This window comes from Protopterus annectens, chromosome 17.part0 (genome assembly GCF_019279795.1).
Source record: "Protopterus annectens isolate FY-2018-M chromosome 17.part0, PAN1.0, whole genome shotgun sequence".
In the NCBI taxonomy this organism is placed as follows: domain Eukaryota; kingdom Metazoa; phylum Chordata; order Ceratodontiformes; family Protopteridae; genus Protopterus; species Protopterus annectens.
Genome location: NC_056751.1, coordinates 735,272,102 through 735,288,009, shown reverse-complemented (window position 1 = coordinate 735,288,009; position 15,908 = coordinate 735,272,102). Strand labels below are relative to the sequence as shown.

General features: G+C 39.3%; 1 protein-coding gene across 1 annotated transcript in view; it reads right to left on the bottom strand.

The window, feature by feature from the left end:
* LOC122791750 (SLAM family member 5-like) overlaps positions 1 to 8,567 on the bottom strand; it is a 128,681-nt gene extending 120,114 nt beyond the window's left edge. The window contains exon 1 of the mRNA XM_044059664.1: positions 8,435 to 8,567. Within this exon, the coding sequence (XP_043915599.1) occupies positions 8,435 to 8,483 (49 nt within the window). The 5' untranslated portion in view covers positions 8,484 to 8,567. The remainder of the gene's footprint in view (positions 1 to 8,434) is intronic.
* Positions 8,568 to 15,908: the final 7,341 nt, after the last annotated feature.

Below are 15,908 nucleotides of genomic sequence, written 5' to 3'. Positions count from 1 at the left end.
CAATGTTGTTCTCATTTCCCCTAAAATTATCAAAATATTCTGTTGCTTCCCACCTATGTTGTTGCCCCCTAGGTGGATCAGGATAAGCTTTACCAGCATCATAATCATTTTTATCTCTCACTAGTTTTTTCATTTTCCTACTTTTTAACTCAACAAGCTCTTTATTTACATTGCTAAAAATATTAAAAAATTCAACACTTTTCTGTTCGAACAATAAATCAGCCTGAACAGCTGCATCAAGTCTATTAATGCCCTTTATAATCAATGCCATTTTTCTATTGTTATCAGCGATTAAAATTCAGAGCAACTCACAGCCTTGTCTATTAAAAAATGCCAGTAGATCTCGATAAAGCATGGAGTCCTTCTCTAGTCCCGTAGGATATTTCCACGTTCGCCAACCCTTAGGAATGTGTTCACGTTTTACATATTCCAGCAAACATTCATTCTCGAGTTGCAGTTTTTTGTATTTAAAAAGCAAAGACTTAAAATTAGTAAACTGCTGCTCAAGATTGGCGTTAATAATAGTGTTATTGGTTTCAGTTCCACTGAAACATATCTCAGTTTTTAACCATTGCTCAACAGTAAATCCATTCGTGTCAACGTTACTTGTGTTCTGACTGCTACTAAATGTTAGTGCAACACTGTTCAAGTTAGTGCAACCTCCACAAGCTCCTCTTAAACCGTCGTTGTCTTGACAACCAGTCCTTTGTGCAGGAGTAATACCGGAGGGAGATTCCTTGCTCAAAGATGGGGGTGCCTAGAAGTCCAAAGTGTTTGTTGGACTCCTAGTGGAAGAACATGAGCCCAGGCTGTTGCACAGGGACTGTCGTGGCTTGGAGTACAAGACAGAGGCATGAAATAGTCCGGCCTGGCCTCTGATCAGTGCTACTGGTATCCCCCATGCTGGTGAACAATGTAGGAACCACTATAGAGACCTCAGTATGAGGAAGAGGGATACCCTTGACCACTGGATTGAGGAATGTAGGACTGGGGGCACCCCACAGATGTGTAAGTGTTACTTACAGAGACTACTTGTCAGAGTTAAAAAAGCTGGATATAGTCAGGATTGGTATGCATAATGGTATTCTGTTGTGTTATGTTTTTTTACAGCTGTCACAGACCAGGCACTGAATGTGTGAACCCATAGCACTAGATTGGCATGGATGTGAGACATGTGGCATGTATGCATCCTAACAGTGGGGTTATTTTTAGCATTAAAAGTTATGATGCACTTATTTGTTACTTATACAGTTATATCAAATTGAACATTCATTTCTTAACTGTAATAGGGAAGTGTGCATGCATTACTCTGGAGGCAAAACAACAGTTCATTATTACAAAGTAGGCATAAGTTCTGCCTTCAAAATCCACACTTCCCAAATATATTAAATATATATATATATATATATATATATATATATATATATATATATATATATAATATAATATATTAAATATGTTAAGGTTTCATCAATATTGCAATGCAACATTAGAGCTGCAAAACAGTGTCACCAGTGGCTTGCTGTAAACTGTAATCAGTATATTTGGACCACACATATGTGCAATGTATGCACACATCAAAGATTGCTTACTGCAATCTGTAGTATGTTGTGCAGCTATTAGGAGCTGGGTAGTCTGAAAAGTAAATAAAGGTATTTGTTAGGAGTTTGTAGTATTGAATGTAAAGGTAACAGAATAGAGTAAGATAATTGTATCAACGCTTTGTAGGTCACATATCAACAATGCTTTGTAGGTCACATATCAACAATGCTTTGTAGGTCATATATCAACAATGCTTTGTAGGTCACATGTCAACAATGCTTTGTAGGTCACATATCAACAATGCTTTGTAGGTCACATATCAACAATGCTTTGTATGTCACATATCAACAACGCTTTGTAGGTCACATATCAACAACGCTTTGTATGTCACATATCAACAACGCTTTATATGTCACATATCAACAATGCTTTGTAGGTCACATATCAACAACGCTTTGTATGTCACATATCAACAACGCTTTGTATGTCACATAACGCTTTGTATGTCACATATCAACAACGCTTTGTAGGTCATATATCAACAACGCTTTGTAGGTCACATATCATCAACGCTTTGTGGGTCACATATCAACAACGCTTTGTAGATCACATATCAACAATGCTTTGTAGGTCACATATCAACAACGCTTTGTAGGTCGCATATCAACAATGCTTTGTAGGTCACATATCAACAACGCTTTGTAGGTCACATATCAACAACGCTTTGTATGTCACATATCAACAACGCTTTGTATGTCACATATCAACAACGCTTTGTATGTCACATATCAACAACGCTTTGTAGGTCACATATCGACAACGCTTTGTATGTCACATATCGACAACGCTTTGTAGGTCACATATCAACAATGCTTTGTAGGTCACATGTCAACAACGCTTTGTAGGTCACATATCAACAACGCTTTGTAGGTCACATGTCAGCAACGCTTTGTAGGTCACATATCAACAACGCTTTGTAGGTCACCTATCAACTTACTAATGTTCTCCCTTTTCTTCTATCACCCCATCCCTTTTTTCTTTCTTTTTTTGTGTTTATTATTTTAATTTTGGAGGGGAGTTATTTTTTTGTGTGTTTACTTCTTTATTTTTGTTTTTTCCCACAGCATAGTGTGGGGCAGGACTGTCCCATGGGATTAACCTGCCCCCACTCCACTGGCTAAAGCACCACTTCCCAGCATGTCTGGTGCAGTACCTGGTAACTCCCCTTATGCTGCCCCTGCACTACCTGGTCTCAAGTAGATCTGCCGTGGAGGACAGGCCTGTGTCTCCCTCTGGGTGCAGTGGCAGAGGGTGTGAGTTTATCACCCGTAATGAACTGCCAGGGATGGTGCGTATATTTGGGAAGTGCAGTTTTTGAACCCACAACTGATGACTATGCTAAAATACTTCTTTTGTCCTACAGACTACTGCATGCATACGTTTCCTTTTACAGTTTAGAGATGCATGCCTACTGTTATTTGAGAATATGGCACTATTGCTTTGCACTACAGACTACGGCATGCATACTTTCTTTTACAGTTGAGATATGCATGCTCAATTTGATACAACTCTATTAAATACCAACTAAGCGGCCCTTAACTTTTAATGTTACAAAATTACTATAACATGATCATTATTATTAAAATACTATTTAGACAGTACTGTTCTGATTCATACATACCACATGGTTCTTGCATTCTTGCTAGATGCATAGCATGAGATTAAACATGCAAAACTTTCTCCTCAGCAAGTGTGGAAAAACAGAACAGAACATCAGTATAAATACCAGTCTCGACTATTCAGCTTTTAACTCTTACAATTACTCAATGAAATTGACACTTACACATTTGTGGGGTGTCCCCTGCCCAACATTCCCCGATCCAAAGCTCAAGGGTATCCTGCTTCCTTTTCTGTAAGTCATCAAAATGATGTCTGCATTGTTCACCTGTGGAGGGGATACCTGTTGCACTGGTTAAGGCCCTGGCAACACTATTTCAGGCTTTAGGCTGATATTCTGAGCCAGAATAGTCCCGCTGGAGCAACCTGGGCCCATGCTTTTTAACCAGGAGTCCAAAAAAAATCTTGGACTACTGGACACCCCAGTGCTGTACCCAAAAGTGCACACCCTCTCCAGCAACTCAGACAGACCTGCCTATGCCTGCCATAGTTCAGACTCAGTATCTAGGGAGCATTCCCCACCAGTTGCAGTTTATATGGTGTTGTTTCCCACCTATTCTATCACTCGCGCTTACTGAGAGTGTGCTAATTTTGTATTTGCAACATTTAAAAACGTTGCACATCACTTACCATTGTATAAACAATGCGCACTCTAGGCACTGTGTTTGCACGATAGTAAGTGATGCTCAGCAGTGACAAAGTAATTTTAGCTGATTCAGTATACAGGCACTTGTGTAAATGGGTTAGTCACTTTTATCATATATATGGTTCTTCTACACCTGCAGCTATTACAAGAAGAAGATTGAAAAAAACAGTTGTGTATCTTGCATTTTATTGCTATAATCTGCACTCTCACAACAGTAAAACAAAACCTTTACACTCTGTACTAAAACCCCATACCATTTGCACTCCATCCTACACTTAACACATGCAAGCATGGGTTAGTGAGATGTTTATCTGCTATCTTAATAGTTATTGTAAGGTTCTTGCTGTTAACCATAGCCCAACCCCACTTACCATGGCTGCGCGATGCACAATATTAATTGAATGAATTCTGTTCTTATGTGACATTGTCTGGGTCCTGTCTACAGCCTGGGTGGTCCATTTCTCCAGTTTGTGCACTGCTGCACTTCGCACAAACCAGCTAAGCACAGCTAAACATGTGTATGCCATCGGCACATCACACAAACACTGGCAATAATAAAAAAAAGAAAAGAAAAAAGAAAAAAAAATTAAAAAAAGGATAAAACAAATTAATTAGAACACAAAAGGCAGACTGTCCACAGTTTTGCAGAATGTCCAGATATTTGCATCATCTATTTGGCCTTTTCCTTGTAAAGTAGGTGGTTTATTATGAAATCACTGAAGACTGAAATCAATATATCACTACGTATACATTTGTGTTCCTTACTTCATATCTTTCAGAAAATGCATGCTTGCCCTTTGCCCTGGAATGATGCACATTCACTATACAGGTTTCACAACCAATAACACCAGGGCGAGCCACAAAACCGTCCCTACATGTGCCGAGTGTCATTAATATTCATGGCGCTAGGCTGCACAATGCTGCGCGATGAGCAAGAATACACTCCATGTAGGGTCTGCGCAGAACCTACATGTAATTTATTGAATCCGGCTGGATGTTTAAGTTGTATTTGAGTATTCTAATACTGATTTCTTACAGTGAACCATGCTATCTACTGGGGTATTTGAAATATCAAAGCCCATTTGACTGAACAATACTTGCTTAAGCCTGGCTTTGTGTTGCAACCTTTCAACTGCAGTGTGAAAGATATGGATTGTGGAGCCAGCAAAGCAATCTTTTCAGTTGCCTTACTACTTTCCCAGTGTAATGGTGAAATCAGAATTAAAATAAAGTGGAGCAGATATGGAGATCCTGGCAGAAACACTCCTCAAAAAAGCTTTAATGGCTAAAATTACTTTATATATACTAATATGATTTATCCAAGTACATGGGATGTACCACTGAAATTGCTGGATTTGTAAGTATGGGGTCCAAAAGTTATGATTTAAATTTACAGACTTAATATGTTATAGTATGCGGTAGCGTTGTTGCCTCACAGTTAGACGTTGCCCTTTCGATTCTCAGTTAGAGCATCTTCTGTGTAGCGACATGCGTGAATGGGCGTTCCTTCATTGAAGGTTGTACGTTAGGCCCGGCAAGCCAGTACGTAAATATCTACTGCCAATCATTAGCGGACCGGAGTTCCGCTGTGGCGATCCCTAACCGAGAAAAGCTGAAAGACACAAACAATATCCCTATTCAGAGTCCTTTTCTAAATGTTAATTAAAATAGCTGTCTCATTTTTGTTGACTAAATAAAATGCTTTTATAAGTCTTAAAGAAACTATTAGCCTAGGTGGACTAACCAATTCAGCAAAGGCTAAATAAGTAAATAAATAAACTGTCTGACCAAAAATATTTGTTATCTAGCTGAGGGAGATATATATGGCTTATTTAAAAGGGTCTAATCATTATGATAGCCATACTCAAGCATGGAAATGGCTTCCCCATGCAGGTTATGTTATCTGTATAAGCAGATTTTCCTTAATGTTTACTGCAGATTATCAGGTTGCATTCAGCTGATTTAAACAACTTAAAGCAGACTATACTATTCAAGGGGGATTTATATACAAATGTCTGAATTAAAAAGGCCTGATCACCGTTACAACACTAATACTCAAGTGAGGAATTGGCTTCAGTATGAGGTTATATTATGTGGATACAAAGGTTTACTTCTTATATGCATAAATAAGTTTCGCTTCTTATTCACATTCATTATTCTGACTGTAAGGTTTTGTAAGACTGATTTAATCAACGACTGAAAACTATGTCTCGTCCAGCTGAAAGCAAATTAATTTTATTGACCAGCATGTATATTGTACTAAGAAAAGGGCTTTACTTAACAGTGAGGTCATCTTGGAGTAAAAGATACATTAATTCAATAAAATTAATTTGTTTTTAACACCATTTTCTTTCCTCAGTCTGCTGCTATGTCTGTTGACTTGCTTTAATTTGATTTCACCGTTTTTTCCTTTTTCATCTGTAATACTTCTGACAACTAAACTGTCATTCCAGCTGGAGCAATCAAGTCTGTCTTTGAGAGCAATCAAAACAGTCGCAGAAGTGATGGCAGCAGTGGACTAGATACAGCTGAACATGCATTCTATATTTCTTTTCATATAAACTAAGCAATTATTCAGTAATATAAATCTAGTTGTTGTACAGTGCTACATACCCCATTGTGTACCATAAACTGTTACCAGATGTAGAATACACTTCAGCAAACACGTTGGAGAGGACAGACCAACAAAAATGCTGTATGCAGACAATGTTGGATTAAAAGCAGTCTCTGAGTATGAACTTCAGCAAATAATAGGGGACTATAAAGCAAAACTGAAGGACCATAGGAGGAACTTAAGTACAGGAAGACAGTGGTTATGGCAGCAAATGGTGTCAATCAAAAGACTGAGACAGAAGGAAAAATAGTGGAACAGGTCAACAACTTTAAGTACCTGGGAGGGGCGATTACGGAGGTGGGAAATCTGAATGAGGAGGTCAAAGCTAAAATCAGAGGGGCTGGAGCCAACTGGTACAGAGTGTGAGGGGTGAAGTAACAAAAAAATGCCAAAGAAGCTGAGAAGTAAGGTGTGCAAACAGTGGTGTGGTCAGTACGACAGCATGGTACACAAACCTGGGCAATGAAGGCAGAGCCACTGAGGAAACATGAGGTGATGGAAATGAAGTGTCTGAGGTAGGTAGTAGAATGTGCAATGTGGGACACACAAAAAAACGAAGACGAGAACTGCAGTCAAAGTAGCTCAAATTACAGAGAAGGTCGAGGCTAACAGGCTGAGGTGTTTCATCACATCTGCAAGAAAGCAGAAAACAATTAGAGAGACAGGAAGAAGGCAAGAGAAGATGAGGGCATCTAGAGAAGAGATGGATGGACTGCATGACAGAAGACCTATGACAGTCAGGCATGGCTAGCAAAGAGGACGGGAGAGTGAGCCTGAATGAAGAGAAGTGGTGACAGCTGATGTGACACACACTGACTCCATGACAAGTAGCATAGTGATGATGATTTCAGTTTGTCCCAGCTCCTGTAATCTGTTTCATGGTCTGTTTTCCTACAGCTATGTGCCTTCACAAGAGATGGTATAAAGCAAGCTTGTGAAAACCTATGTAAACTTTACAAGAGGACAATGGTGTAACAACACACACTATTCAGTTTACTGTTTTAGTGACCCTGCATTCCAGCTGGCGCAATCAATTCTGTCTTTGAGGGAAAAATAAATAAAAATAACAGGCACAAATAAATCTTGCATATCATACAGCCCTTTTACTAGCACAAAGCGTAGCAAAACATTTATTTAAATTTGTATAGATTATTTAAGGAAGTCATTAAAATAAGCAGACTCTTATTTGGAATGAGTTAACACGGATGAAGGCTATAATCAACAGGACTGACATTCCAAATAGCACTCATGCAGTTATATTAATGCATTTCAATATGAGGTTTCCAGCATCGAGAAGAAAACAAAGATGCAGTCGTACAACTACAGTTATACAAATCAAAATAGAAATCTAAATATCTACAAGGTACAACCGTGCACTGAATGACTGAAAGACATGTTCCTGGGAATGCATCTTCAGAAAAGTAACCCAAACTATGTTATACTAGGTGACATTCACAAGATGTCTTCTGTTATAAAAGCAAAACATAATAGGGAATGCAGATCCTAGTTCTCAGATGTACAATTTTGGAACCATTTCCACTGATCAAAAATCGGACCTTGAAATCATTTTTATTAATACTAACCTGTATAATTAATGGAATACAATCTGATTAAGTTGTATTTAAGAACACTAACATTCATTTGTAAGATAATGTTGCTAAACTATCTTGCATAAATATAACATAGCATTCCATTATTATGCATTTTCAGTATTTAAAGCCTAACTTTCATTCTAAATAAATAGATATGTTATTGTCATTCTTATGTTTCAGCTTTTGTTTCATATCACAGTTATTTCAGGAAGGTGGAAATAATACCTTGAAAAATAAAATATTGTGTGTGTGTGTGTGTGTGTGTGTGTCTGACAGTCTGTGTGTAGGTACATGGTAAGAAAATAAAGTATATTAAGTAATTATTCAGTAATATAAATATAATTATAGTAATATAGTACTTACCCCATAGTGCGTCATAAACTGCTACCAGATATAGAATATACTTATGCATTTCGGAAGTCAAGTTAAGATTAATTTCACCTCAAAATGCAAATAAAAATATAACAAAAAATATGTCACTCTGTGTGTATGTGTGTGCATGCATCTGGTCAGAAGGAGTGTTATGCAATGAAGTTTTGCTTCCTTTAATGGCACTGGAAACCACAAAACATCAAAGGTAATCATTTCATTGCATTGCAGCAATACAGCTATAAGGAGGAGTATCGTTTCATTATTTATACTTAAATTCCAGTAATGATTACATTTTCATTTGTATGAAGTAAAGTTGCAAAATACTGTTGACATTTAAAAGCTTAAAGGCACTACATTGTCAGTCAGAAATTATTTATTTATTTATTTGCATTTGTTTACTGGGATAGTCCACTGGGCCGTTATGAGCTCATTTTCAGTGGAGGCCTGGGGAGAAAAGCTCAAGAAATAACATAAACATAAAAGTGTGTGCATGTATCTGGTCAGAAGGAGTGACCATAGGGGTACTACTGCCGTCTGCAATGAAAATAGCCACTCTGAATGTCTGTGAAAAGGGTCATTCAGCATTAGAAATGAAGAATCATGTGATCACTGATCACTAAACATCCACAGACCTATAATGCTGGCTGTGGCAATGTGTTTTTCTTTGCATTTTGGGCTGTTTTTTCTCACACTCTGGCCAGGATTCATAGACGTGTAGCACACTATGCAGTGCAAATTAGCATGGAAAGTGGTAATGCACAGGGTATGAACAGTTTAGAGACATGGATACTTCAGTCTCATAATGTTTAAAACAGTACAATATTCAGCACAGACTAATATGCTTATGATGACACAGAAACAATGCATTCCATGCTAATGAGCCACATGGTGTATACAAAACCCAAAATGGTGGACTGATTCAGAAATGTATGAAACAGTCACACAACAACACAGTGCATACCCATTTGCTACAGTGAGACTCCCAGGGTACATGAAGGGACGATGCTTGCAGTAGCAGCAGCACTGTGCATACCCATTTGCTACAGTGAGACTCCCAGTGTACATGAGGGGACGATGCTTGCAGTAGCAGCAGCACAGTGTATACCCATTTGCTACAGTGAGACTCCCAGTGCACATGAGGGGACGATGCTTGCAGTAGCAGCAGCACTGTGCATACCCATTTGTTACAATGAGACTCCCAGTGTACATGAGGGGATGATGCTTGCAGTAGCAGCAGCACTGTAAATACCCATTTGTTACAGTGAGACTCCCAGGATACATGAGGGGACGATGCTTGCAGTAGCAGCAGCACAGTGCATACCCATTTGCTACAGTGAGGCTCCCAGTGTACATGAGGGGATGATGCTTGCAGTAGCAGCAGCACAGTGCATACCCATTTGTTACAGTGAGACTCCCAGGGTACATGAGGGGACGATGCTTGTAGTAGCAGCAGCACAGTGCATACCCATTTGCTACAGTGAGGCTCCCAGTGTACATGAGGGGATAATGCTTGCAGTAGCAGCAGCACAGTGCATACCCATTTGTTACAGTGAGACTCCCAGGGTACATGAGGGGACGATGCTTGCAGTAGCAGCAGCATTGTGCATACCCATTTGTTACAGTGAGACTCCCAGGGTACATGAGGCGACGATGCTTGCAGTAGCAGCAGCACAGTGCATACCCATTTGCTACAGTGAGGCTCCCAGTGTACATGAGGGGATGATGCTTGCAGTAGCAGCAGCACAGTGCATACCCATTTGTTACAGTGAGACTCCCAGTGTACATGAGGGGATGATGCTTGCAGTAGCAGCAGCACTGTAAATACCCATTTGTTACAGTGAGACTCCCAGGGTACATGAGGGGACAATGCTTGCAGTAGCAGCAGCACAGTGCATACCCATTTGCTACAGTGAGGCTCCCAGTGTACATGAGGGGACGATGCTTGCAGTAGCAGCAGCACAGTGCATACCCATTTGTTACAGTGAGACTCCCAGGGTACATGAGGGGATGATGCTTGTAGTAGCAGCAGCACAGTGCATACCCATTTGCTACAGTGAGGCTCCCAGTGTACATGAGGGGACGATGCTTGCAGTAGCAGCAGCACAGTGCATACCCATTTGTTACAGTGAGACTCCCAGGGTACATGAGGGGACGATGCTTGCAGTAGCAGCAGCACAGTGCATACTCATTTGTTATAGTGAGACTCCCAGTGTACATGAGGGGACGATCCTTGTAGTAGCAGCAGCACAGTGCATACCCATTTGTTACAGTGAGACTCCCAGTGTACATGAGGGGACGATGCTTGCAGTAGCAGCAGCACTGTAAATACCCATTTGCTATAGTGAGACTCCCAGGGTACATGAGCATACCCATTTGTTACAGTGAGACTCCCAGGGTACATGAGGGGACGATGCTTGCAGTAGCAGCAGCACAGTGAATACCCATTTGCTACAGTGAGACTCCCAGGGTACATGAGGGGACGATGCTTGCAGTAGCAGCAGCACTGTAAATACCCATTTGTTACAGTGACACTCCCAGTGTACATGAGGGGACAATGCTTACAGTAGCAGCAACAGAGCGCATACCCATTTGTTACAGTGAGACTCCCAGTGTACATGAGGGGACGATGTGTGCAGTAGCAGCAGCAGCAGCTGTAGCTCAGTAGCATGTATTAACAGCTACCCTAAGAACCAATCTGCAATGTTGCACATCAAGGCTATCCATGCCAATGAAAGAGATACAGACAGAGCCTGACATATCACAAGTTGAGTGACCAGCAACTTCTGGACCATTTCCCTGTGAACAGGAAGACTGTACAGGACCTTGTCACACTATGTGACCCACATGCAGACTTGAAGGGGATGCATGGTATGTCTACTCCTGTGGACATTAAAGTATGCATAGCTTTAACCATCTTAGCAACAGGGACAATTCACTGACCTACTTGGGCATGCTGGGGATATCACAAGCCTCACCCTCACTAATCCTGAACCAGTTCTTCAACATTATACTGCAGCATATGGAGTAGCATATCTAGTTCTCCAGCACTGCAGAGTACAGAGTCACTACAATTGGGCATTTTATGATGTTGCCATATTCCTTTCAGAGTCACTACAAGTGGGCATTTTATGACGTTGCCATATTCCTTTCAGAATCGCTACAATTGGGCATTTTATGCGTTGCCATATTCCTTTCAGAATCGCTACAATTGGGCATTTTATGACGTTGCCATATTACTTTCAGAATCGCTACAATTGGGCATTTTATGACGTTGCCATATTCCTTTCAGAATCACTACAATTGGGCATTTTATGATGTTGCCATATTCCTTTCAGAGTCACTACAATTGGGCATTTTATGATGTTACCATATTCCTTTTAGAGTCGCTACAAGTGGGCATTTTATGACGTTGCCATATTCCTTTCAGAATCGCTACAATTGGGCATTTTATGACGTTGCCATATTCATTACAGAATCGCTACAATTGGGCATTTTATGACATTGCCATATTCCTTTCAGAATCACTACAATTGGGCATTTTATGACGTTGCCATATTCCTTTCAGAATCACTACAATTGGGCATTTTATGACGTTGCCATATTCCTTTCAGAGTCACTACAACTGGGCATTTTATGACGTTGCCATATTCCTTTCAGAATCGCTACAATTGGGCATTTTATGACGTTGCCATATTCCTTTCAGAATCGCTACAACTGGGCATTTTATGACATTGCCATATTCCTTTCAGAATTGCTACAATTGGGCATTTTATGACGTTGCCATATTCCTTTCAGAATCGCTACAATTGGGAATTTTATGACGTTGCCATATTCCTTTCAGAATCACTACAATTGGGCATTTTATGATATTGCCATATTCCTTTCAGAGTCACTACAATTGGGCATTTTATGACGTTGCCATATTCCTTTCAGAATCGCTACAATTGGGCATTTTATGACGTTGCCATATTCCTTTCAGAATCACTACAATTGGGCATTTTATGACGTTGCCATATTCCTTTCAGAATCGCTACAATTGGGCATTTTATGACATTGCCATATTCCTTTCAGAATCACTACAATTGGGCATTTTATGACATTGCCATATTCCTTTAAGAGTCACTACAATTGAGCATTTTATGACATTGCCATATTCCTTTCAGAATCACTACAATTGGGAATTTTATGACATTGCCATATTCCTTTCAAAATCGCTACAATTGGGCATTTTATGACATTGTCATATTCCTTTCAGAATCGCTACAATTGGGCATTTTATGACATTGCCATATTCCTTTCAGAATCACTACAATTGGGCATTTATGACATTGCCATATTCCTTTCAGAATCACTACAATTGGGCATTTTATGACATTACCATATTCCTTTCAGAATCGCTACAATTGGGCATTTTATGACATTGCCATATTCCTTTCAGAATCGCTACAATTGGGCATTTTATGACATTGCCATATTCCTTTCAGAATCGCTACAATTGGGCATTTTATGACATTGCCATATTCCTTTCAGAATCACTACAATTGGGCATTTTATGACATTGCCATATTCCTTTCAGAATCACTACAATTGGGCATTTTATGGCATTGCCAAATTCCTTTCAGAATTGCTATAATTGGGCATTTTGTGACGTTGCCATATTCCTTTCAGAATCACTACAAATGGGCATTTTATGACATTGACATATTCCTTTCAGAATCGCTACAACTGGGCATTTTATGGCGTTGCCATATTCCTTTCAGAATCACTACAATTGGGCATTTTATGATGTTGCCATATTCCTTTCAGAATCGCTACAATTGGGCATTTTATGATGTTGCCATATTCCTTTCAAAATCACTACAATTGGGCATTTTATGACATTGCCATATTCCTTTCAGAATCGCTACAATTGGGCATTTTATGACGTTGCCATATTCCTTTCAGAATCACTACAATTGGGCATTTTATGACATTGCCATATTCCTTTCAGAATCGCTACAATTGGGCATTTTATGACATTGCCATATTCCTTTCAGAATCGCTACAATTGGGCATTTTATGACATTGCCATATTCCTTTCAGAATCGCTACAATTGGGCATTTTATGACGTTGCCATATTCCTTTCAGAATCACTACAATTGGGCATTTTATGACGTTGCCATATTCCTTTCAGAATCGCTACAATTGGGCATTTTATGACGTTGCCATATTCCTTTCAGAATCACTACAATTGGGCAACTTTATGACCTTGCCTGTATTTCTTTGGTCCTAGAAACCACTGATTGCACACACATTGCCATCAAATCCCCAACAAGTACAGAGAAACTACAGTACATCATCAAGGAGGGCTTCCATTCCTTTAACAGCCAGGTGGTCTATAATTCTCAGGGCATTATTTATAATGTGTCTATGCACCACCCGGGTAGTTCCTATGATTCTCACATCTGGCACATGTCTGACCCATTCCAAAACTTCCTGTGGGGTGATTTCCCACAGGATCATCTAGCTGGTAGGTGCACACACAAGCTAGATAGACCACTTGCTGTGTGGGTACCATGGATGTAAGGAACAGGCCACATATAATATATTGCTTGCTGTGTGTTTCAGATGATGTTAGATAAGCCTAGAGCACTGGTCAACAACCTCCATCTGCAATACCAGGACAATACAGTAAATGGCCTAGCAAGTTGTTATTTCGTAGTATGACTTTGCCAACTCAGCTAAAACCATCAAATATTCTGGAAAGAAATATTTGTGTTACACTGAGGGATTGATAAAGAAAATGTATTTAGTACAAATGAAAATATGCTACTTTCTGTTGAAATATGTGATACAAGCACAGTTTACAATCAGAACATGCAATATATTGATACTGAACACGTGGAAGTAAACTGTGAGAAAAACTGTGAGAATGTCTGGGAGGTGTGCAAAACAACCTGAAAAATATTAATCTCAAATGACTGTGTTGTTGTAAAGTCAGCGCAGAAGCATTACAATGAATACAGACTGCAGAATTCAGTGAAAGGTATATAGGTTATACATACAATGACTATACTGGCAAACAACTCATCATGACTCGCAAAAGCAGTAAATTATGTTTTTAGCATGTCTTTGCAAATAGACAGACATAAGTCACTAAGTGCAGAGGCTGTTCTACAGAATATGAACCATCTTCTGAATAGTCATGCTGATCCTTTTGAGCATTTAGGATGTCTGCAGGACGATGCAGATATTGTGATTCATGCTGTATGCAGAGTGCTTACTGCACTAAAGGCTAGGACTCAATAAGAACTCGGGCATATGTGGTGACTGACTGTCATAGTTAGACAGGCAGAGCCAGCACAGTAGGTTAACAATACAATAGCAGTCATGAAGCAGGACAATATCAGAATGTTTATTGATCTGCAATAATTTAACAAGTCAAGAAGGAGCATTATCCACCACATATTGTTAGAGAGGAACTGAAGACTATGCCTGATGCCAGATTATTTTCAGTGTTTGATTCAAACCAAGGGATATTTCAGATCCAGCTGAATGAAGCTATTTCCACAATTTTGTGTTTTCATTATGCTTTTAAGTCATAATAGATTCTCAATGTTACCTTTTAGGATTCATCAACACCTGAAGTGTTTCATAGGGCAGAAGAGTAGTTGATGGACTAGACAGAGTAGTCAATATAATAAAAAGGCTTTGAGACTACAAATCGGGACCTTGACTGATGACTAATCAAGTTGTTGAACAGATTGTAATCACAGGATGCGAAACTCAGTAATTCCATATACCAGGTATTTGCTACTTCTTTGAAGTATATGGGATATAGGTTGACAGATAATGGGCTTCAAACAAATACTGGCAAGGTTAAAGCTACTGTAAATATGCAAAAGATTACTGACAAATCATCTCTAATATGATTTTTGAGAATGATTTGTCTAAACTTAAACCTCACGTCAGTTGGTGATTACACTTTTAAAGTTTATATGTTCTATCTTTTATATTTCAAGGGCTTTATTGACTAGCCACAAAAGAAAAGTATATGCTATACACAGTGCAGTACCCATGTATGATGCACAATAGTTTCTTCCGGTGGTTGCTCCTGTTCATCAATATAGGTCTAACTCCTAAGGACTACCATATTATATCAAGTTATACAGTGGGCTGCAACCCAATGCTAGAGTTACATATCTCATGCAGATTATAGAAAGAATAAACTGCAGATCTTTGTTTAATGTCACCAGCATATAGCCACTTCAGCTTTCAAGGACCTTTTCTCAATGCATCCACTTTCCTTGTTTGTACTTCTAGCATCCCCTTTATTTCTATGTTCCTTAGTATATTTGCTACTACCTCATTCACTTGCAGGATCTTGCTTGAGTTCCAATTTTGTTTTAATATTTTTAGAGACTAGTATTAATAACTACTAACATTCTATCTTCTATACATTTATTATTCTCTGAACAATATAGG